The sequence below is a fragment of the Miniopterus natalensis genome, chromosome 5, assembly GCF_054644295.1.
Source record: "Miniopterus natalensis isolate mMinNat1 chromosome 5, mMinNat1.hap1, whole genome shotgun sequence".
NCBI lineage: Eukaryota > Metazoa > Chordata > Mammalia > Chiroptera > Miniopteridae > Miniopterus > Miniopterus natalensis.
Genome location: NC_142085.1, coordinates 91839495 through 91864152, shown reverse-complemented (window position 1 = coordinate 91864152; position 24658 = coordinate 91839495). Strand labels below are relative to the sequence as shown.

Genomic DNA, 24658 nt, shown 5'->3' with positions numbered 1-24658 from the left:
GGGGCCCGCCTCCCACCTTCCGCCTTCCGGCCAGGCGGGGCAGGGCGGCGCCGGGCCCGCGCTCCTGCTCCATGGCGGCCGTGCGCGCCGGGGCGGCGGAGCTGGGCTTCGTAGAGGCGGCGCCGGCCTGGCGGCTGCGCAGCGAGCAGTTCCCCAGCAAGGTGGGCGGGCGGCCGGCGTGGCTGGGCGAGGCCGGGCTGCCCGGGCCCGCGGAGCTGGCCTGCGCGCTGTGCGGGCGCCCGCTGGCCTTCGTGCTGCAGCTGTACGCGCCCCTGCCCGGCCGCGCCGACGCCTTCCACCGCGGCCTGTTCCTCTTCTGCTGCCGCGCGCCGCCCTGCTGCGCGGGCCTGCGTGGTGAGCGGCGGGGCGCCCGGGGGCGGCTTCCCTCGGGTCCGCGTCCCCCCGACCTTCTCACCGGGTCGGCGCTCAGTGCGCGCTCGTGGTCGGACGAAGTCGGTGTCCGGCAGCTTCCCGGCCTTTCCGCCGCCTGCTGCTCCGGCGACTACCTCGATTAAAGAGCAGGCTGGGCGGGCTCGGTCGTGGGTCCCAAACTGCTCTCCAGGCTTAAAGACTCCTGTTCTTCCACTTTTCTCTCCTTTCAGAAAATAAGTTCACTGAAAGCAAAGACTGCCTTGTCTTTTAACAGGTGTCTTTTCAGTCCTGTATGGAATGGAAACTAAAATATCTCACTTGACATAGTTTCATTTAAAATACAGTGTTTCTTCTCATTTTTCTTAGTTTTTAGAAATCAGCTACCCAGGAAAAATGACTTTTACTCACATGAGCCGCCTTCTGAGGATCCTCCCCCAGCGGGGGAGTCCGTGTGCCTCCAGCTCAAGTCCGGGGCTCATCTCTGCAGGGTTTGCGGCTGTTTAGGCCCCAAGACGTGCTCCGGCTGTCACCGGGCGCATTACTGCAGCAAGGAGCACCAGACTGTGGACTGGAGATCGGGGCACAAGCAGGCGTGTAGACAGTCGGGTGAGTCCATCTTATTTTTTAATTTCAGCTCAGTTTCATAGCATCTGTCAACCCAGGTTTTTTTATTTTGTGGAGAAAAGTTAAAAGTAGAAAAGCTATAATACTTTTCAGGCATTAGGTAGCAACACCTTTATGAAAGAGGAGCTATGAGCCCTGGCTTGTGTCTCAAGTGGCTGGCTTCTGGCTTGATCCCCAGTAGGGAGGTCCAGGAGGCAGCCTATGGATGCCTCCCCTTCTTTCTCCCACCTTCCCTCCCCCCTCCCTTCCTCTGTCTTTCAAAATCAATTTTTAAAAAGTGTCTGAAAAAAAGAGCTGTGAGATCTTGCCCACTTAGTTATGTCTCATAGTAGAGGCACTTAACTTGTGACCTACAACCTAAAATGCTGGAGCTATATATATTAATTTACTAGGGGAAACTGTTACTATATGGAGTATCCTTTAGAAATAGGACACTGACCTAGCCAGTTTGGATCTGTGGTTAGAGCATCGGCCCTTGGACTGAAGGGTCTCAAGTTCAATTCTGGTCAAGGGCATGTGCCTCAGTTGCAGGGCGCCTGTCTCTCTGTATCTGTCTCTCTCTCTGCCTCTTTTTGTTTCTCTTTCTCCCTCTCCCCCTTCCTCTCTCTGAAAAGTAATGGGGAAAGTGTCCTTGGGTGAGGATTTAAAAAGGAAATAGGGCCTGGCCGGGCGTGGCTCAGCGCTTGACCATCAACCTAGGATCCAGGAGATCGGGGTTCGATTCCCGGTCAGGGCACATGCCTGGGTTGCGGGCTGCAGCCGATCAATGACTCTCTCATCATTGAGGTTTCTCTCTCTCTCTCTCTCTCTCTCTCTCTCCCCCTCTCCTTTCCTCTCTCCAAAATCAATAAAGATATATTTTAAAAATAAATAAAAAAGAAATAGGACACTATTAGACCATTTTCAAAACCAAGTTATTACTAATGGTGTGAGTTACCTTTTTTGTTTCAGATAATTTGGACGATACTGTTCCAGATCACAACTTCCTTTTTCCAGAATTTGAAATTGTCATAGAAACAGAAGATGAGATTACACCTGAAGTTTCCGAAAAAGAAGATGAACCAGAGATTATAGGGAGCATGGGTAAGGAGTCAGTTTCAGAGCTTTATTCATTAAGTGATTGTACATAATGCTTGAAACAAAGGGTTGAATATGTCAAGAAGAGAGGTACTGATACGAAATGTCAACTCACTTTGGGGGCTGCAGTATAGACTTTCCAAATACTGCCGTATTTCACAATATCCTTCCTGTACCTCCCACCTTGACAAATGTCAGGCACATTCTGGTTCCATAAAGATACACCAGAGGAAGAATCCAGGTGGTCACTGGGTAGGCTGCACAGGATGCTGGAAAACAGTAAGTTCATCTGCATCAAAGTCTGTTCCTCAGATTAGGATGGTGCACGTGAGTGCCTGGAATTTCTTTCTTTTTTATATTTTAGAGAGAGGAAGGGAGAGAGAGAAAACAAAGATTTGTTGTTCCACTTATTTATGCATTTATTGGTTGATTCTTGTATGTGCCCTGACTGGGATCGAACCTGCAGCCTTGGCATATCAGGGATGATGCTCTAACCAACTGATCTACCCAGCCAGGGCCAGCAGGGCCCTTTCAAAGTGAGTTTCTCTTTCATCTGATCAGTTTTACATAATGCAATTTGGTTGGTTCTCTAGAGCTGATCTACTCCAAAGCCTCTGCTGATCAAATACATAAGAGGCTGATTGGCAGCAGCATTTATTCAATACTTACTTTGCATCAAGGGCTTTTGTGCATGATCTCATGAAAATCAACAAATTAGCGACACTACCCCATTTTGCTGTGAGTACTTTGAGGTTCTGGGTGTAACGTGTTTGTCATGTAACTGACCCAAGTTATTTTTACAACTGGAGTTTGAGCTCACGTCTCACCAACTAGAACTTGAGCTCTTAAGCAACACCACCGAATTAGATTTTAGATTAGAATTTTGGCTTACTGGTCTATAGTTCATCAAAGGACATCAGAAATATACATTGATACTTGTCACAAAGACTTAACTCCTGTTGGCGACATCTGTGGTAGAAGTAGCCGGGGTCCCAAGAGCTGAGAGCACAGAAGAACAAGCTGGGAGGTCCCACGTGAACATGATGGCTAAGCAAGCGGACCAGCTGGGAAGAGAAATGTGAGGCATGAGGAGACCTAAAGTAAGAGTCCAGGTGGCTTTAGGGCACTAGTGATAAAAAGGGCTCACAGCCTAGCCTCTGTGGCTCAGTGGTTGAGCATGGACCCATGAACCAAGAGGTTCCTGGTTCGATTCCCAGTTAGGGCACATGACCAGGCTGCAGGCTTGATCCCTAGTAGAGGGTGTGCAGGAAGCAGCCAATCAAGGGGGTTTCTCTTTCATCATCGATGTTTCTCTGTCCCCCTCCCTTCTTCTCTCTAAAATCAATAAAAACATTTTTTAAAAAAGAAGGGCTCACATTTGTTGTGTGCCCTGTCTTGTGCTGGGTACAGCCATCCTGAGCCCAGGACTTGGGTCTGTTCTTTTAAATGTGAAGCTTTAATGAAGAAAGTGCTCACTAGGAGCCTGTATAGTGAATAGTGCTTCCTGGAGTACCTGGGAATTCAGATGGTCTTACAGAACCAACCTGAATGAATTTAAATAGGGAAAGCCCTTGGGAACATCTGCCCTTCATGGTCTGATTCATTCAGCACTTGGTTGTTTGAAACTGGCTGCCCTCGGCCAGTGTGAATTGTCAAGTCACGGGGATTATTCCTGTTGCCATAATGGTGGTTGATGTTTTTTCAGGTGAAGCACCCGAGGAAGAATTGGATTCCATGGCAAAACATAAATCCAGGGAAGACAGAATTTTCCAGGAGTTTAAAACTAAAATAGCCCTGGAACCAGAACAGGTAAAGTAGAACTACATAGCTCCCTCTTGTTCCTTTCAGGGGTTATTTTAGGGCTGTCATCCCTAGAAGCTGTCTCATTACAGCAGCCCTTCACACAGGAAAGGGATCTTTGCAGTGCTGATCTTTCTAACAGTTATTGGCACCCGGCCGGGCGTGGCTCAGCGGTTGAGCGTTGACCTAGGATTCAGGTGATAGGGGTTCGATTCCCGGTCAGGGCACATGCCTGGGTTGCGGGCTGCGGCCGATCAATGACTCTCTCATCATTGATGTTTTTCTCCCTCCCTCCCTCCCTCCCTCCCTCCCTCCCTCCCTCCCTCCCTCCCTCCCTCCCTCCCTCTCTCTCCCCCTCCCTCTCCCCCCCTCTCCTTTCCTCTCTGTGAAGTCAATAAAAATATTTTTTAAAAAAATTTTCTAACACTTATTGGAAGAACAAGTTAGGCTGGTTATCATATACGATAAATTTTCTAAAGAAAGTGTCCAGAATGGGGATGAATGATATGCTGCCTGTGATACATGGAGTTCAGGCAATGATAACAGAAAGAAATTTCCCCCCATTTTCTGCTGGACTTTGGCTTGTAAAACCAACATGTCATGTTAACACAAAGACACTAGTTTTGTAAAACGAATCCTGGAGCTACATCATGAGCTTCTGATGTAATCACAACCACAGTGTGAAAAAAATAGGGTGATTGCTCAGCACATTTCCCTTGCTCATCTCTGCTCTTCCCCTTCACTCCTCATTGTGAACGGCAGTCACAAGAGAAAACTCGGCCAAATTTCCATAAAAGGGTCACTGGATCAAATCAATATCCAGGGGCTCACAGGAAGAGCCAGTCTAGGTCTGACACACTGACAGGGTGGCTTTTAGCACTGTGTATGCCTTTAACAAAACATAGGAAAACCACTCAGTTATATATTATGAAACTTACTTCTATATGTAGTATTTACCTAAACACCATGTTTCACCTGGTATTTGTCCCTTTTCAAATATTTAAGGCTTGATGTTTCTCTCGCTTCCTCTCTCTGAAATCAATAAAAACATTTAAAAAAAATGTTTAAGGTTCCTTAGACCTGTGTGAAGGTAAGCACAGAAAGTTGCATTTTGGATTCAGAATGGGGAAATAGGGGTTTTGTTATTCCCTTCACAAAATATTCACAAGATTCAGGTTCTAACCATGTTATCTAAGAAATGTAATTTTGATACCCTGAGTTAGAAAAGCTGAAATAATTGCTTTGATAACACTGAGAAGACATAACTTTGAGAATGTGCCAGGGGTGGGGGTGTGGGGATGTGGCAGTAAACTCCTTTCAGAAAGTTCCATCAAGTGTAGGAGCAAATGGAACTCTTAGGTGAGATGTGGGTGATTGGAAAATGATCCTAATTGTTTTTAGATTCTCAGGTATGGCAGAGGGCTTGCCCCCATTTGGATCTCTGGTGAAAACATCCCCCAAGAGGAGGATATTCCAGACTGTCCCTGTGGTGCCAAGAGAATATTTGAATTCCAGGTATGACCTTAAATAGGGACTATTTTACTATGGAATTCCCCTGCTTTATGTTTTTAAACATTATAAAACTTTGTCAAAGTAACATGCACAGGGTCTGTGTGGTATTGAAGAAGTTGCCCTCTGCATCGTGAATATCAGAACTTTTCTGCCCCAAGAAAGGGCTTAAAAGTGTCCCTTACTGCTTTATCTGGAAGTTATTTCCTTCTCTAAATAACATGATTTTTCTGGTATTTGTCATTTAACTAGTTTTCAGACATCTGTTGACTTCTACTACAGTGAGGGTTTAGTGTTCACTTTTACCATCTGGACCATCCCAACCTCCCAGTGTAGTTACTGCATTACTTTCAGTGCCTTTGTTGTTACCTTTGTAATTTTAAATACTATGCTTTGTCCAATTAATCAGGGTCTGACTCTCTACTTTGTAAGAGGAGTGTTTTAGAACTTACTCTGTTTAGTCTTGGTTTGTGGAGTTATTAGGAAAAGAAATGGATGTAATCATTAAGATAAATATTTTTCAAAAGCATTGTTAGCATCAAAATCATTTGGGGTTGGGTGGAAATCCTCTTTACCTGTGGATTCACTGACCTTACAGGGTGATAGGGAATACCTGTTCCTTAGGGTGGAAAGAGGATTGTGAGGACTGCATCCAACACTGGTTGGTTCTTAATCCCAACACCGAGATGAGCTGCTGGTGTATGTGAAGCAGTTTCATATCGGAGGCAGATCTTCACTCTTTTCCATCGGACTCCTGGGATCCCCTTCTACACAAAGACATCAGTAGATTTCCTTTTTGTATTTATTACTACTCGTGTTTCTTCAAAGTCATAGTAACAGCATCTGCTGTTCACATGACGAAAAGTAAAAGTTGCCCAGATAGAAGCTTCAGTCCTGTTTTGTGGCACATTATTAATAAAATTAATTAGGTCACCAGCCAAGCCAAATGTATTGGCCAGTCTCTTATACTTGGGAACTTTTTTCTCAAATGGAAAGGAAAGGCACCAAGTGAAGTAGAGAGGGGTTCTGAGGACAGAGCTGCAAGATATTTTTACATTATCAAAGACATTCATTGCATAATGTTTATAATCCTGTGTAGTGTGGACACGGAAAGCTCAGGATCCCTCTAATCACCCTGGCAGGGAAGGTCTGTTGAAAGCATACAGTGCTCCTCACTTGAAGCAGATCTCTGACTGTGTCGTCCTCTCCTCAGGTTATGCCTCAGCTGCTTAACTACCTAAAGGCTGACAGACTGGGCAGGAGTGTTGACTGGGGCATCCTGGCTGTCTTCACCTGTGCTGAGAGCTGCAGCCTGGGTACTGGCTACACAGAGGAATTTGTTTGGAAGCAAGATGTAACAGATACACCTTAAAGACAACCTCGAGCCCTGGCCAGCGTGGCTCAGTTGGGTGTCTGGTGTACCAGGAAGTTGCCAATTTGATTCCTGGTCAGGGCACATGCCCAGGTTCCAGGCTCCATCCCCAGTAGGGAGTGTGCAGGAGGCAGCCAATCAATGACTCTGTCACCATTGATGTTTCTCTCCCTTCCCTCTCTCTCAAAATCAATAAACTATTATTTGAAAAAAAAGAAAAAGGCCCTGAAAAGCCTTAAAAATGCTCATGATCTCTTGGACCTTGCCATTCCAGTTTTTAGTACTTTATCCTAAGGAAAGAATCATACCAGAGAGGGGCACAAAGATATTTTAGGCATTATTTACAATTTCCAAATATTAGCAAAACAAAAATGTCCAGCAACAGAGAATTACATCATTTCTGGTGTGTCTGTCCAGTGGAAGGTGGTGCACTTTTAATGACAGACCTGTATGCACCAAATGAGGTACAGATCTGAACTGACACAAAGATACCATTATAGATGGCATTCCTAGTATGAGTGTATATTTTTAAAAATATTTGTACATGTGTATGTGCATGGAAATAAATCTGGAATGACATACTAGGTGTGAACTGGTTAAATGGTGGACTAAGTGAAATAATCTTTTTACCTGTATTATTTCTTCAATAAAAATGGTTATGTGCCTAATTCAAAACATCACTCAGATCGATTTCCCCCCTAAAACTTACGGTAAAAGAAAAAGATTTGGGTAAAACCCCAGAAGACTTGTCTGGTAATCGGGTGATTGGCACAGGCTCTAGTATACATGGAAATCCAGAGCATGAGAAAAATACCAACCCCACTAGGCAGGTGAGCACAATGAAGGGTGCCCGACTGTTCTCAAGCAGCAGCAGCAGAGTTAACAGGTAAGGAAAAAGGTTTGTGGCCAGACAACCTGCAAAAAGCTCTAGTTCAACCTTGGTTAGTCAGTGGTGGTGCTTACAGACGAGACTGACAGGTGAGGGCACTGGTCTTCCCTTCACATCTCAAACCAACGCACACAGAAGAAAGCCAGAGGAAGGGTGCAGGAATCCCCGTCAAAATGTCCCTGGGTCAGCCACAGGATGGTCCCATTACTGAGCCCAGGAGATCAGCTTTCAGGTGCATCTGTTTACACAAATAGCTCCTAAATCTATGCTGTTAACCATTCTAAGGCTCCTGCCGGCACCTAGCAGTTTACAATTACCTTGTGATAATTTCCAGTTCTCTACCCCAGTGATGCCCACTCAGCACTAAGGCAGAGCTGGAGAGACTGCTGGTGACCAGTGCTTGCAGACAGCAAATTCCGAGAACTGTTTCCCGGTTACTGTAATCTACATGGTCGTGTTCTCACACACCTCCCTGCTAACCTGGAAACGCACTGCCACCATAAGTCCTTTTGGAGGTAACATCACTTGCTAATGTCACTGACTTCTTGGCTATTTCACTGTATTTGTATCGGAAAGTAGTGGCCTATTAGTCCATGTGTGTGTATGTGCATATGTATGTGTAATTCATAAAGATGTACATATAAAGCAGTTTTCATGGGAAACTGCAGTACAGACTTCCCATGGGGGGAATCTGTTCAATACAACTTTGAAAGAGGGAGAGAATGGTGTTAGTCTTGCAGCTGGGGGTAGTGTTAAGTCTGAGAATCAACCATAACTGGTGATAGCCCATGGCTACCAGAGCACACATTAAAAGTCCTCATGGCCTGGCCCGTGTGGCTCAGTGGATTAAGTGTCGCCTGTGCAACAAGAGGTCACTGGTTCGATTCCCAGTCAGGGCACATGCCCAGGTTGCTGGCTCCATCCCCAGTACTGGGTGTGCAGGAGGCAGCAGATTCATGTTTCTATCTCTCCCTCTATTAAAAAAATCAATAAAAACATTTTTAAAAGAGGTTAAAATAAGTAAATAATAGTCACACTTGCTAGGAAGCTCGGTGGCTTATGGAAAATAGGACTAGTGGGGCCTCACATCCCAAATTAGAATAATTGTTATCGTCAGTATATGTTACAGTAGGTTTTCCAAAGTAGAACAGCATCCTGACTGCTAAGGACTTTTCAGGCAAATCCTTATGGTCTGTTTATTGGAACACATCACCAGAAGATGTGGACATTCTTGCAGGCACGTTAGTAGTAACCAGCCAAGCTGCCCTTTAGATGTGTATCCCCACCAAGCTCTGGAAATGATGGCGAGTGTCCACAGGGCCTTTCTACAGGGAGAAAGACTAGTACAAGTCACCAGAAATAAAATGTCACAGCACCAACTTGGGACCCATGTTAAAAAAATAGCAACTAACAAATTTTCTGAAAAGGAAATAAACTGGTCCCATTTATAATAGCATCAAAAACAGAAAAATACTTAGGAATAAATGTAACTGAAGTTAAAGAACTCTACTCTGAAAACTATAAGACACTGAGGAAAGAAACTGAAGACAAATAAATGGAAAAGTATTTTGTCTTCACAGATGAGAATTAATATTGTTAAAGCGTTACTGCCAAAGCCATCTGTAGATTCAATGCAATCTCTATCAAAATACTAATGGCAATTCTTACAGGAAAAAAAACACTCCTCAAATTTATGAGCCCACAAAAGACCCTAAGAAAGAACAACAAAGGAGGAGGCATCACACTTCCAGATTTCAAGCTACACTATAAAGCAATAGTCGTCAAAATAGCATTATACTGGCATGAAAACAGACACACAGACCAATGGAACAGAATTGAGAGCCCAGAAATAAACCCACACACATATGGCCAACTAGTACTTGACAAAGGCTCCAAGAATACTCAATGGAGAAAAGGCAGTCTTTTCAATAGGGTGCTGGGACAATTGGATATTCACATATAAAAGACCGAAACTGGACCCACATCTTATACTGCACACAAAAATTAAAAATGGATTAAAGTCTTAAATGTGCCCTGGCCAGTGTGGCTCAGTTGGTTGAGCATTGTCCCATGCACTGAAAGATCATTGGTTCAATTCCGGGTCAGGGCACATGCCCAGGTTGCAGGCTCGATCCCTGGTGGGGTGTGTGTGGGAGGCTGCCGACTGATGTTTCTCTCTCTTCCTCTCTCTCGAAATTTAATAAAAACATATATTTTAAAAAAGACTTAAATGTAACACCTGAAACCATGTAACTCCTAGAAGAAAACAGGAATAAAGCTCCTTGCAATGGTTGTTGGTAATGAATTCTTGGACATGACCCCTAAAGCACAAGCAACAAAATAAAAAATTGGGACTACATCAAACTAAAAAGCTTCTGCACAGCAAAAAAAACCCCAAAACCCCACAAAACAAAAACAAAAAACCGACAACCAAGTGAGAAGACAACTTGTGGCCCAGCCAGGCGTGGCTCAGAGGTTGAGCGTTGACTTAGGATCCAGGCGATCGAAGTTCAAATCTCGGTCAGGGCACATGCCCGGGTTGCGGGCTTGATCCCCAGTCGGGGGCGTGCAGGAGGCAGCTGATCAATGACTCTCTCATCATTGATGTTTCTATCTCTCTCTCTCTCTCTCTCTCTCCTTTCCTCTCTCTGAGATCAATAAAGATATATTTAAGGAAAAAAGACAACTTGTGGAATAGGAAAAATATTTGCAAATCGTGTATCTGATAAGGGGGTTAATACTGCTGGAGGGAAAGGCACACCCCATTCTCTGCAGGTGACTTCATTAAGTTTGTATTTATTGGAGTAACATTGGTTAATAAAATCATATAGGTATCAGCTGTACAATTCCACAATACATCATCTGTATATTATATTGTGTTCACCACCCCAAGTCAAGTCTCCTTCCACCGCCATTTATCCTAGACCCTTTTCTACCTCCCCCATCCCCCTTTTCCTCTGGTCAGCACCATGCTGTTGTCTGTATCTAAGAGGTTTTTTGTTTATTTGATTTGCTTAATCCCTTCACCTTTTTCACCCAGGTCCCCACCTCCCTCCCCTCAGAGCGTTGTCAGTCTATCCTCTGTATCTACAAGTCTCTGCAGGTGGCAAGTGTCCCTCACAAGCTGGAATAGCCCTCCCTCCAACAGCCTGGGAGTGATCCTAAGCATCTCCTATAATAAACTGAGATGTAGCCTTTTTAAAAATAGCAACTATATTGAAAAATAATTAATACAAAATAATACATCACACAACTCAGTTGCCTCTACAAATGTCAAAACATTTAAAATCACCATAAATAAGCAAACACTCACCCGGTAACTGCTCCTGCGGAGGACATCCATCACACTGCCGACCCATCCACTCCACCCAAGATCTCTGCATGGCCGGACTCTGTCTGACCAGACAGCCCGTGTTATGGGAGAGGGAGCAGCCCACTCACTGTGCAGCAGGCACTGGGTCCTGGTCTCATCAGCCTCTGACAACTCAGGAAGCACAGCAACAAAAATACGGTGCAATGCTTCCAATAATCATACTTGTGGTCATGTTCTGTTACTCTAAGACTGTTGTGTGTATAATGTGAGATAACTGATTACAGGATATTTTAACCCATTGTCCCGTGTGCTTTTAAAAGTTAAGAATTTTTAGTGTAAAAGATAATACAATTGGTTAAATAAACCCCTTTAGTCCTAGATTTGGGCATATCTGTATGAACTCATGAGGTGTTTTATCTTGAAAACTTTTAAAGGGAAAGAAGCGTTTATCCTGCTATGTGAAGTGCATCACTGTATAAAAGTGTCCCGATGACTATGAGAAAAATGAAATGATTAGAATCTCGTCATTTGCAACCACCTAACAAGTTAATAACAGATCAATGAGAAGAGAGACAACCAAACATCTGGTTCCTAACAGAACACCCCACTCAGTCTTGACCAGGGGATCAAGCCTCTGGCTGCAGACTCCCACCTGCAGGAGCTGAGAGGGGACACACAGAGCCACACCGAGAGCCTGCAAATAGCAAAACACAGGAAGAAGCTACAGGCCAAATGGCCTGAAATGTTAAGGAAAAGAGATGGAGTGGAAACTTAAGGAATAAAACAGATATAAAAACATAGCAAATTTTTAAAAATGATAGACTGACCTCTATTAGGATAATGGTTATTTTACGGGGTAGGGGCTGTGGCTGGTGCATAGCAGGAGGGGGCTTCTGGGATGGGTGGCAGGGTTCTGGGTGTTGGGAGGCAGGGTTAGGGCAAGTTACAGGCAGCATCCCTGGAAACAGGAACATGATACATGCCTGTTTGATGGGCAACCCTAAGTTTTCAGGTGGTTCTTCCATTTCACTGCAATGTTCAATGAAATGTTGACTGAAACAAACAAGCAAACACGCTGAAGTGGTTTCAGGCATTGTATCTAAAATACAACTTTTTAAACATATGATCACATAAATCTTACAAGGCATCATTTATAACATCAACCTAACACTTTTATAAACAGTATTTATTGTACAGAGCACTGAGAAGAGAAATATTTACAGCCATTTGTGTTCAAAATACATCTGTCTGTCCTGCAATACTGAGAAGGCGGAATGTGTCTGGCACAAAAATAAACCCTAGGAGTTACAAATTAGAAAAACAACACTTTTAAAAAACATTACTTTTCTGGTAGAAATATAAAAACTGTGGTTTATGGGGAAGAAAACAAACAAAATTAAAAGTCCAGTCAATTGTGAAGGTGGCTTTAACACCAACATTTTCTCCCTTAAACCAACTTGTCAACAGCAGTTAAGAGTTTAAAATCTAAATCTAAACATACGGCAGCACAGTGCAGCCACTACAGGAACACCCGGGCATGCCAGGCGCACATGCAGGCTGCAACCCACGGGGACCCAGGCCACCCACGACACCACCACTCAAATTTACCAAAACTGATGTTTTTTTAAAACAAGTGGGTGGGAGGGCAGGGCAGCCATTACGTCGTCTTCCTGAAGCCCTTGAGGATAGGGTAGATGTTTTCAAAGGCTTCATAAATTTCTGCTCTGACTTTAGCACCTATGAAGACAAGTAGAGTAGCAAAGAGAGTCTGAAATGGCATTTCTTAACCTATTAAGAGGTAAACTTATGACTTTAACAAAAGCACTAGCATAATTCTCTCCATCTGTTGGACTAGCAGATGCAGGCATTAAAACTTTAATGAGAGAGCCCCCTGTCACAGCCGTTTTCGTTTTTTAAAGCAGTATTTCCTTAAAAGGGTTTTTTAACTGCAAAAGCAACGCCCCAGGTGACTCCACCTCCCTCTCTGTAGGTGTCACTATGCTGGTCCCTGCACCAGATCTGGGCCCCAGGTGCAGGGACAATGGCTGAATCTTATCCTCCAAGGGCTGCCTCCCACCAAGCTCCTGGAATCTCCCTCTGTTGTCTCAAAACCACATCGCCGATGAATTAGAAGGCTTAAGGGACAACTTCCCACTTAAAACTCCACCTCTTATCCAGTGGGATGCTCACTTCTCCCTCCCCTACAGGTCAAGCCTGGGATGAAGGACCAGCAGAGGTGGAGTCTGATTTCCCTCCTCTCCCTCCCTCCAACTGGGTGCATTTCTCACCAGCATGTTTGGGTGGAAGGGAAAGAAAAGGCCTCTTACAAGTTGTTACCAAGGGTCTCAACTCTGTGAAACTATTTCTCAGCATGGAGACAATGACATTCTTGAAACTTTCAAACCTTCAGACACTACTTCCTGTTACAACTCACCTGTTAACACAACTTTCCCAGAAACGAAGATCAGGAGGACGATCCTGGGTTTGATCATCCTGTAGATCAGACCAGGAAATAACTCTGGCTCGTAGCTAGGAGGGGACCATAAAGACAATTTGTAAATTAAAAGCTGTCCATGCTTTTAGATAAAATGAGACCTGTATGAGCAAAAACACAAAAGAATGGCTGCAAAGAGGCAAAGCCCAGCTCAGGTCACATCAAAGCAGAGGTGGCAGAAAGCCAGTGAGGCCAACCAGTGACCAGCACTCGAGGACCAAATAGCTATTTCTAAGGAATCTGGACTTTCTGACATAAAGAGGGCTTTACATTAATGTTCTGATGTCTCTCTGACCCTTACCCAGTGTCATTCTGGACAAGTTCAGGGATAGCATTTGCTCTTCAGATGTGACAATAACATTTTGCCTTTTAATCATTCCCATCTCATCTCCTTACACTGGATTATTACCTAGCTGTTAACACTGGTCAGGCAATTTAACCAAATGACAGAACAAATACTGAGTGGAGAATGGATTTTCCCAATTCCGTTGACTGCTCTACTCGTATAAAACGCTCTACTAGGGCGTTTTATTCTTCCCTAGTAATCTCCTTTCATTAGTGCAGAGACTGAAAACAGTTAGGATGTGTGTGTCACCAGTGGAAAATTCAAGGTTTCTCTGAGGAAGAGATGCTCCCATCTCTGAAATGTGAGTGGGAGTTTTCTAGGCAAAAGTGAAACAGGACTGTGCCGGGTATAAAAGAGGGATGTGCAAAGGCCCTGGTGCCCCAAAGGGCACAGCAAGTCTTAGGGGTGCTGTAAGCAGGGAGGCTGTGGAGGGACCATCTGCCAGGTGGGTCTCAGCAGGAAGCATTAGGGAGAATAAACAGAAAGGATATTCATGTCGCTCAACCGTGCCCTTGGCTGGTGGTTCTGATGCTGAGGAGACCAAAGAGTCAAACAACAGGGGGGCAGTTGATGCACAGGTTGTAGGTTTAATTCATGCAACTGAAATGTATCACTGAACAATATAACAGTGGAACATCAAACGGGGAATCAATTCCACCCGGTAATGGGGGTTTTCATGTCACCACGTGCAGTGGGGGCCAGAGGTGTCACCACAGCCGTCAGGAGAAACCTCCACAGTAAACACAGCAGGAGCTACAGAGTTTGTTCCCAGAAGCTGATCCTTCTGCAGGCGCTTTATCATGAACATTTAAACAGACTTTTACCAAAAGCAATCCCAATACCCTTCAGACTCACCTACTGAACTGTTGGTGGGTTAGCACGAGGCCTTCTAACCTTATGGGGAACTTCACATCACAGCTCCCTACCATGTTCTGAATCTTGAAGTCCAAAAACTTGGCTGGGAAACCCAACTTCTGCACGACTCTGGCATACTTTCTTGCTGCTAGTCGGGACTGCTCTTCACTAGGGAAAGGAAAAGTGAGCTCTTCATACTCAAAGCCGACAGTTATTTAGGTGAGCAATCTTAAAAAGTGTGTGAACTGCCCAGACGGCATGGCTCAGCAGTTGACCATCGACCTACAAACCAGGAGGTCACTGGTTTGATTCCCAGTCAGGGCACCTGCCCGGGTTGCGGGCTCAATCCCCAGTGAGGGGTGTGCAGAAGGCAGCCAATCAATGACTCTCTCATCATTGATGTTTCTATCTCTCTCTCCCTCTCCCGTCCTCTCTCTGAAATCATAAAGATATATTAAAAAAAAAAAAAAGTGTGTGAACACCATCGAAAACAACTCTCAGGCACAGGGTGAGGAATGAAAAAACTCACCATAGGCACAGCAGTTTTTTTTGAGGATAATAAATTTATTTATGATTTCTTATCTTGATAAAATCATCACCCAAATAGATCCACACTAATCCGTGTGAAGAACCTGTGGACAAAGGGTGCAAGTCTGCACGAAACGCCTAGAGAAGGGGGCACACGGAGCATTCACTGGTGAATCCCAGGTTCTGTTGCTTCGTCCCGAGAACAAGCACACAGACATACCCACATGAACAGTGACAGGGAGCCAGAGGTGAACCTGCCTTCTGAAAACACTGAGACTAGAGCCAGAATGTCACACCCATTGCCTTCCCTTCACTAAAAGACAATTCCCAAGTTCAGAATAAGCAAAACCTCCATAGCCCCCTCTCTATGTTAGCACCTTCAAGTGCATTTTAATCGTCTTTTTTAAGAGTTTAATTTACTTGATGTTTCTAATCCCCAAACCCCCTCATGCTTCTTACCAAGTCTGTGGGCTGTTAGACAGGCTCAGACTAGCCAAGGCCCCAAAACACTCACTGCACTTCACAGAGGGATCTGCACAGAGGGCAGCAGCATTTCATGCAAAGGTACACGACTCAAACCCTCAGAATGAACACCATTCACCATGAGGGCAGCAGCACCAGTGACATCACACTCCAGAGCCAAGGAAGTCCACAGCTCTCGTGATTCCTAGTCAGATTTTTTTTCCCTTGGAGATGAATTTGTTATGTATAAAATTTTTTAGATAAAGAGATTCACTAAGTAGTTTTGACATGACATTTTATCAAATACACATAAAATACAACTGAATTGTATGGAAATAAGCAATGGTTACGTATGTCTGACAGTCATGCTTAATTTTTTTTCATGGATCTTTTTTAAAATTTATTTTTAGAGAGAGGAGAAGAGAGGAAGAGAGAGGAACATTGACTGGTTGCCTCCCGTACACATCCCAACTGAGGATCGAACCCACAACTCAGGGGTGTGCTCTGACCAAGAATCGAACCCACCACCTTTAGGTGTACAGGATGACACTCCAACCAACTGAGCCATACCAGCCAAAGCCAAGCCTAATTTTAAGAAAGTGAAATTACTGCTGAATAAAGTGATTAGAACCAACCATTTTAGTAGGAAAGGAACAGCATTTTAATAAAGTGTTAGCCTACCACCTAGAACACACAAGAAACAGGAGAATGGCCTCTTCACACCCACCTTTTGGCTCCCGTGCACACCATCTTCCCAGAACTGAAGATCAGGGCTGTGGTCCGGGGCTCCCGTATTCTCATGATCACAGCAGCAAACCGCTGAAATGGTGGAGACAGTTGTTAGGGAGGAAACTGGGCAGCGACAGCTAAGAAGACCTGGTGCAGCCACCTCAGCATCCATGCCTCGGCCCCACACAGGGCCTGTACCAGGCAGCATGCAAGCTTTCACACAGGAAGCAGAACTGTGACGACTAAGTTGGACCACGATCTATGTATTCTTTCCTATATTCCTACAAGATAGGCAGTATTTGCAATTAAAAAAGTACACATATATGTTTTTACTGATTTTACGGGGGGGGGGGGGGGAGAGCACGAGAGGGAGAAACATGGATCAGCTGCCTCCCATAGGACCAAACCTGTGACCCAAGCATATGCCCTGACCAGGAATCAAACTGGCGACCTTTCAGTGGACAGGATGATGCCCAGCCAACAGAGCCACACCAGGCAGGGCCCCATTTTCTTTCTCTTAACTAATTACATCCTTGATTAACGCCAAGGCCTACGTGTCTATCTTATATGTGCTGCTTCCCATGACTAGCTTCTGTAACTATAAACTTTCTGTTTGAAATACCTTCACCTCCGGAAGGAATTAATAAATCAGACGGCAAGCACATCAGCAGGTCCTGAAATGACCTCCCATTTCCAGTCAGCTTTTAGAAACAGCATTAATGCATTACTGTGGCACAAACTCTTTGATCTAGGGATCTTTAAAAGTAAATTCCTGTATTACAGTTTGAAATACATTAAAATTGCTCTGACCTTGGGGTTATATTCAGCATTTCGGGCACGAAGTGCAATGGTCTTTAGGTCAAGTTTACAACCAAGGTTCACTGTGGACACAATATTTCTGCAAAAAATTAAAAAGAAAATGTGATTTATTTAACTTTTACAGGATGAGGTGTTAGATGATTATCTAGAAACCTGATTCTTTCACTAGAACTAATTTAATTTCATTAAATTTGTTTTAACGAAATTTTTAAATTAAAATTTTAATAAGTTGTTGACATTTATTAACTGTGTAACAATGATGAGCATTTTACATAAGTCATTACTTAATACTTACAATGCACTGGGAAGTAATAACTATTTCAGAGAAAGATACTGAGACTTAAATGGGGTAACCTGCTCAGGACACGTGGCACCTCGGTGCCAGAGGCAGGGTCTGAGTTGTCTGTCCAGAGCCCTAGCCCTTCACAGAGCACAGTTCAACCCTAAGCTCTGAAACACCACCACTTCTAACCCTAAAACCGCTATATAAAAGGAAACAGGCAGGCATGACGTTTTCAGTCCTCTCAAAACAAGTGCCCTTTGGAAGAGCAAGAACGCAGTGTCTTCACAAGGAAAAGCCTGTTTTGTTCTGATTGACCCTCAGTAAATCAGGAAAAACAGACAACCTTTCATTATCTAGGCCCAATGGATACCCCCATTTTTAGCATTCTTGTATCATTTTCTGAATAACTTACAAAAGAAAAAATATACTATAGTGAAAAACAACTTTATTAGGAATTTTAATAAAAATTTAAAGCAAACCTAAATTTTTATTCTGTATTTTCCTGGTTTTAAAAGTACAGACTTGCACTGTGCAATGCCCTCTGAATAAAACCATCATGCATGGACCCGCCAATCAATGTCCTGTGAACACTGTGACCAGGCTGCAAACACACCTCCCGTGGGTTCTAACACATGCCTGCCTCTGGTTCTTTCTATCAAAGTGGACCACGGTGGGAACTTGGTGACTCAGTTTGACTGTCTTCTTTAGTGCACGACTGTAAGGCCAATTAGGATGATCAACTCAATGCAGGATTTCATCCCCACACCACCTCCTCCTTCCGATCCACTTCAATGCACGCGTGCCTGCAACATCTGTCCACTTATGAACTCAAGTCAAGTAAATTTTGGTGCATCTATCACACACTTAGTCATATACCTATTAAAGGTATTCTTTTTTTAAAAAATAATCCTCACCAAGGATATGTTTATCATTGATTCTAGAGACAGGAAGGGAGAGGGAGAGAGAGAAACACCGATGTGAGAAACATCAATGGGTTGCCTCACGCACATGCCCTAATTGGGGATTGAACCCACAACCTGGGTATGTGCCCTGTCTGGGAATCGAACCCAAGACCCTTCAGAACACAGAACAACACCCTAACCACCGAGCCACACTGGCCAGGGCTTAAATTATTCTTTTTTTTCTTTTTGAACTTGTCTCAAAATGCACAGAATTAGGATCCTCACCAGTTTTAGACGCACACCTCAGTGGTGGTCAACACATTGACAGTGCTGTGCTGCCACCATCACTGTGCATCCCTATGACTCTATACCCATTAAACACTGCCTCCCATTGTATGGATACATCATATCCCTCCCCCCAATCCTGTTACATACAGGACCCACTTCATTAGATAGAGAAATCCATTTAGGGCATAAACAGCCATCCTCAGCTTGTGTGAAAGACACAGCTCTTCAAAGATTTATACACAGTCTCATAATAACCAATAAAAACAAGGGCCACTATGAACCATAGTAATTCCATGACTAAGTAATCTTTTTTTTTTTTTTTACTATATCTTTATTGATTTCAGAGAGGGGAAAGGAGAGGAAGAGAGAGAGAGAGAGAGAGAAATATCAATGATGAGAGAGCCACTGATCGAATCCACAACCTGGGCATGTGCCCTGACTGGGAATCGAACCCCGATCGCCTGGATCCTAGGTCAATGCTCAACCGCTGAGCCATGCCCGGCCGGGCAGTAACTAATCTTAACAAAAACTGAAAATATCCCAAGGGAAGGAGACTATATCCAGCTTGACCGAGCAAATCAGCTTTAGGGAAATGTCTACAATAACAAGGAAATACAAATGGGACTTCACTGGTCCAAGTGTATAAACATAAGCTACCAATTTCTAAAGCTGTGAGAGCTTCTTACTGAGGGCGACTCACTAGGACAGCTTGCTTCCCTCCCAAGTTAGAGACAGAAAATGGTGATCCAGGATCACTTAATGCCACCCTCTTAAATCCATGGATCCCCTTGAAAACAAAGAAAAGCAGCATGCTCCAAAGACCCTCCAGGGAAGCAAGAGGACCCAACACAAGTACTCACTGCAGCTGTGGCACGATCCCCGAACTCTCAGACGCCGGTGTGGCGGGCGTGATGGGGGTCATGGGGGTCATGGGCGAGGGGTACAGGGGCGTGGTGCCTGGCAAGGGTGCAGTCGTAAGAGTCTGTGAGTGGAAGAGCTGTGGTGTCTGTCCTGAGGCCCCCTGAGTCGCCTGTTGGGATGTTGACTGCTGAACTGTGGCTGTCACTGTCGTCACTGCTGCCTGTTGCTGCTGTTGCTGCTGCTGCTGCTGCTGCCGCTGCTGCTCCTCCAGGATGGACAGACTGCTGGTGTTCTGAATGGGCTGTGGAGTTAGCCCTGTGCCATACGGCATCATTGGACTAAAGATGGGGATTCCAGGAGTCATGGCGCCCTGTGCAAAGTCAGGAGAACGGTGAGTTAGGCTGGCTGGTGCTGCCCGATGAAAGGACAGATGAGATGTGTAAAGACAGGCACCTTCTGGTATAAATGTATTACTGAGCATCAATAGGGAGAAACTTGCTGTTCTTACACAAATCACTTCCTCTGTTACCATAACATAGTAGGTAAGAGCTCAGGATTTGGAATTGGACCTGGGTGTGAAATCCAACTCTGCTACTTATTACATGTGAGAACCTGAGAAAGCTGCTTAACTCTTTAGACATACCTAGAGGATAATAATGACCTAAGACTGTTAGAAGAATCAGAGGGAGCACTGGGTGACCACGCATCCTTGTTTAAACTATTACCCTGCATACAATCCGGGGAGCACCAGTTTCCAGTTATGATGATAAATTACATGGTCGCCCTAGAGAGATCCACTTGCAGCATCCTACATAATGACAGACACATGGAAGACACTGAGTGTTAGCAATGAGGGTGATTATTCGAACACTATTGAAAAAGGTTAATCATTGCTCTCCAAAAAGGTTAAATCAACAAAGTCCAATGCACTTATCAGAATATCGATTTACTTTTCTACACTGCTTCTCAGCGTTTCTGGACACTGAGACATTTACTCACTGCCTGAGCCTTCCCAGCCCTTTGGGAAAGAGAGGCATGTGCCCTTTCTCCACCAAACAAGACAACCGGCGCCAAGAACAAGTAAACGAGTTGCCCAAGACCACAGGTCTTGTTGGCAGATTAGCCAAGATCACAACCACATTTTCCTTGCACCCAGTCCAATCTTCCCCCGACACCAAAATCCATGGAGACCGTGGAGCCTGCAGAGCTTGTCAAGGCCATGAACATTTAGAACCGCACCTGAAATCTCTGCATGGAGAGATCCAGTTTTCATTAGATTTTCAAATGGGTGCAAGACTCAAAAAAGAACCACAACCCTTTCCTATTTCTGCTACTTTATTTGGCAGAAAGCATAAACGAAATGTGTGCAAGATATTTATGTCAAACTGTCTCACCAACATGGTGGCAGAAAGAGTGGGAGAGGACAAGCTGTGCCCTGTGGCCCTAGGTACAGGCATTATTCCACTGCATCTACCGCTCACTTCTATAAAAACATTGGCTATAAAAAATGCAGGTTACATTAATTTAAAAAGAATAAGACTATGGTTTTGAAAGCTCTGCCTTCCTTTATGCCATATATAAAAATGGACTAGAAATGAATAAATGACAGACATACATGTAAAAGCAAGAACTATGCAGAGAAACACCTTATGACTTCAGGTAGGCGAAGATTTCTTAGGACACAGATGAACCATGAAGCAACACTGATAAAGTGACCAGAAAAAAATGAACAACTTCTACTTTCCAAAAGGCACCATCAAGAAAATTAAAAATTAAGTCATCGGCAGGGAGACAATACCTGCAGGACACATGTCTGTGGGAGGACGTAAATCCAGAGCAGTCATCCCTAGACGTGCACTTTCACTTCCTGTGGTTTTAGTTCCCCGTGGACAACCACCGTCCGAAAATATTAAATGGAAAATTCCAGCAATTAACAATTCCTAAGCTAAACAGGGCACAGTTCTGAGGAGCGTGATGGAATCTTGCACCCTGTTCCATCCAACGCGGGACGGGAATCACCCCTTTGCCCAGCATCTCCATGCTGTATATGTAGCACAATGGGATATTTTGAGAGAGTGACCAGTCACATAACTTTTCTTACAGCATTCTGTTATAATCATTCTATTTTATTATTAGTTATTGTTGTTAATCTCTTCCTGTGGCTAGTTTATAAATTAAACTTTATCATAGGTTTGTATGTACAGGAAGTTTGTATATATAGGGTTCAGTACTATCTGCAGCTTCAGGCATCCACTGGGGGTCTTGGAACATGTCCCCCATGGAAAGTGGGGATAACTGTACATACAGACCAATTACAATTCAATAAAAGATGAACAAATGAACCAATAAAAATGGACAAAGAACTTTTTACAAGTGATAGACAAATGGCTGATAAGCACTTGACAAGATACTTAAGATCATAAATCTTCAGGAAAATGCAAATTAAAACCACAAAAAAATACTACTCAGCAACCACTAGAATAGTTAAAAGTAAAAACTGCCAAGTGTCAGTGAGGATGTGGAGCAACCAGAATTCTCATATGCTGCTGGTGGGACTTTCGTATAAAGTTAAACATACACTTACCACCCTGTGACCTAGCAACCCTGTGCCTAATATTTACCCAAGAGAAATAAAAGCACAGGGCACACAAAGCTTGTACACAATGTTTACAGCACCTTTGCTCATGGGAACACCCACAAAGTCAGTGATTGTAGAAGATAAAAAAATGTGGTACATCCACACAATGGCAAGAAGGGATTTGCAACATACAAACATACTGGGCAAAGAAGACAGACAGAAAAAAGCACAAGCTGATAGGATTCCATTTGTATGAAATCCTAGACTAGGCAAAACTATCTGTAGCTCTGGACAGCAGATGGGTAGCTGTCTGGGGTAGGGGAGTGACCACAAACGGGCAAGGAGGAATTTTTTAGGTAACTGGAAAGTTCAATAACTTGTACAGGGGGATCTAATTTCAAAACATACACTTAAAATGAATGTTTTTATTGTTTGGAAATTATACCTCAACAGAGGTTGTTTAAAACTTTTTAGAAAGGGGGTAAGTTATTTGGAATCTTAAACATAAAAACAAAAAGATGAAACTAGAAAATACTTTTGTGAGAGCCACTTTCAAAATCAAAGACCCTATAATCACTTGGAACACCATCGTGTTTATCAGAAAGTTTTTACAAAATACATATTTTAGCTTCCAAGTAGACTCCCCCAAATTACACCCCATTCAAAGCCTAGGAGACCTCAACAAGATACAGAAGGCTTAAAGAATACAAATCAATTCTCAACCCCAGATGCTCTGTTACCTGAGGGGAGGCCAGGCCCTGAGCATAGGGCGGCAGGCTGTTGTTCTGATCCATGGCAATCACTTTCTTCTGGGCCTGTCAACAGCCTTTGCACTGGAGCTGCCTCAGCATCCAGTCTTTCCCGGGAGCATCCCCAGCGCAACTTCTTAGTGGCTTCCTAAGCTCTCTGGGTTATCTTCACCAAGAAAGTGATGCTGCTCTGAAAAATTTGAAGTTTAATGTGAGAATACACATAAGCTATACAATCGTATAAACCAGTTTCACGGTTACACGCACACACACAAAACAAACCCCAAAAGGAAGCTATTTTGAAATACACTTCTTTTCCTCGATAACGCTGAAAACTTACTCCTTCCATGTTTCCTGTGACTGCATGCAAGCAAAACTGCCAGTAGGACAAAACTGTTTTGTTACATGTTTACATCAAATATTCATAATGTTCAAGATTAAGGTGTCATAATCAGCACTGAAATCTTCTGAGGGAAAATACCCAAAGAAAACAAATTCCCAAGCAAACTTCAAGTCTGAGTAGAAATATTTATTAAGCACTACTGTATTCACAGTACTACTAGGGCAACTTAAGGTTCTAAAATATTCCAATCAGTTTTATACCAAAACATTGAGTCTTGGGTGTTAAATTCAATAAATATTTAATAGGATCCAATAGGCTTCCATGTGATCATTTATTGAGCTAATACTTTAGTGAAACACTGATAGAAGCTGTCCAGACACCATGTTTTTGTTTGTTTACCTCTTTAGAACACTTTATTTCTTTAGAACCCGTAAATACAAAGTGTGCCTGAATCTGGCTTTCCTTAAACTACTATTTTTTTCTTGATTAAACATTTGAAGTAACTTTTAGACAAAAGAAACAAGTGACTGTTGTCAAAGACCCTGTGCTCCGCGCAGCCGGGATGGGCCGTGTTGCTGCGGGAACCGACTGAATCTCAGGGTTCAAGGAGCACGCAGCACCTTGTCGCACAGGACACGCGCGCTGTTAGGAGCAGACTTCAGTTTAACATCGCCGTCTACGGGGACGTTCCCACTAGGCTCGCGGGTCTCAGTTACAAGTTAAAAGTCAAAACCCACAAGCGCTTCAAGCGTGCGCCGCTGCCGCGCAAACCCTGATATCTCCCGACCGAGCGAGAGACCTGGAGGACAGCGGGCCGCACTCCCGAGACACCGGCCGAGAAATGAGAACGAGAACCCGGCCTCGGAGAGTGGCGGGGTTTACGGAAAGTTACTTTCTGGACATCGTTACCCTACAACGCAGCAGTGCTGCAAACACAAAAACGAGGAGAGACGGCGGCGGGACAGGAGGCCGGCTCGGGTGCGCGGGCCGCCCGTCCCGGCTCCAGCGGCCCCGGGCCGGCGACGGGACCCGCTCCCACCCCGTGGAGGCGGCGAGGGGCGGCCGGTACGGCGGGGCGGCGGCCCGAGAGGGAGCGTTCCCGCGCGGCCTCCGCGCCCGCCCGGCCTCCGCCCGCCCTCCCCCGGCCCCGACGAGGAGTCGCCTCCGCACAGGCCTCAGAGAAAAGAGAAAGCGACAGCGGCCGTTACCTGGAGTCGCCGGGGACAACGGCACCCACCCGCGAAAACCTAGTCAAACGGCAAGCGGCCCAGGCGCCCGCCACGGCGACCCTGCCCGACCCTCCAGAGCGCCGGCGCGCGCTTATAAGGTCACTTCCGCCAGTCCTGCGCCGGCTTCAGCGCGGGGCCGCGCCGGAGCGGCGGCCTGGGCAGTGCGGCTGCGTCACTTCCCGCGTTTCCTGGGAAAATCGGTTTGAGGGGAAGGCAGGACGGGGCGGGGCTACTCA

The 24658-nt window shown here is 44.7% G+C and overlaps 2 protein-coding genes across 2 annotated transcripts; one reads left to right on the top strand and one right to left on the bottom strand.

The window, feature by feature from the left end:
• Positions 1 to 49: 49 nt before the first annotated feature.
• PDCD2 (programmed cell death 2) lies at positions 50 to 7333 on the top strand. Its single transcript, XM_016212932.2, has 6 exons — positions 50 to 354; positions 739 to 978; positions 1948 to 2079; positions 3779 to 3882; positions 5275 to 5388; positions 6596 to 7333. The coding sequence occupies exons 1-6, from the start codon at positions 72 to 74 to the stop codon at positions 6752 to 6754; spliced, it is 1032 nt and encodes a 343-aa protein (XP_016068418.2). The 5' UTR covers positions 50 to 71; the 3' UTR covers positions 6755 to 7333.
• A 4704-nt stretch (positions 7334 to 12037) lies between these two features.
• On the bottom strand, positions 12038 to 24520 carry TBP (TATA-box binding protein). Its single transcript, XM_016212953.2, has 8 exons — positions 24402 to 24520; positions 22842 to 23040; positions 19523 to 19893; positions 17181 to 17268; positions 16369 to 16460; positions 14652 to 14819; positions 13391 to 13485; positions 12038 to 12693 (listed from the first exon to the last, which is right to left on the bottom strand). The coding sequence occupies exons 2-8, from the start codon at positions 22893 to 22895 to the stop codon at positions 12614 to 12616; spliced, it is 948 nt and encodes a 315-aa protein (XP_016068439.1). The 5' UTR covers positions 22896 to 23040; positions 24402 to 24520; the 3' UTR covers positions 12038 to 12613.
• Between the last annotated feature and the right edge of the window lie 138 nt (positions 24521 to 24658).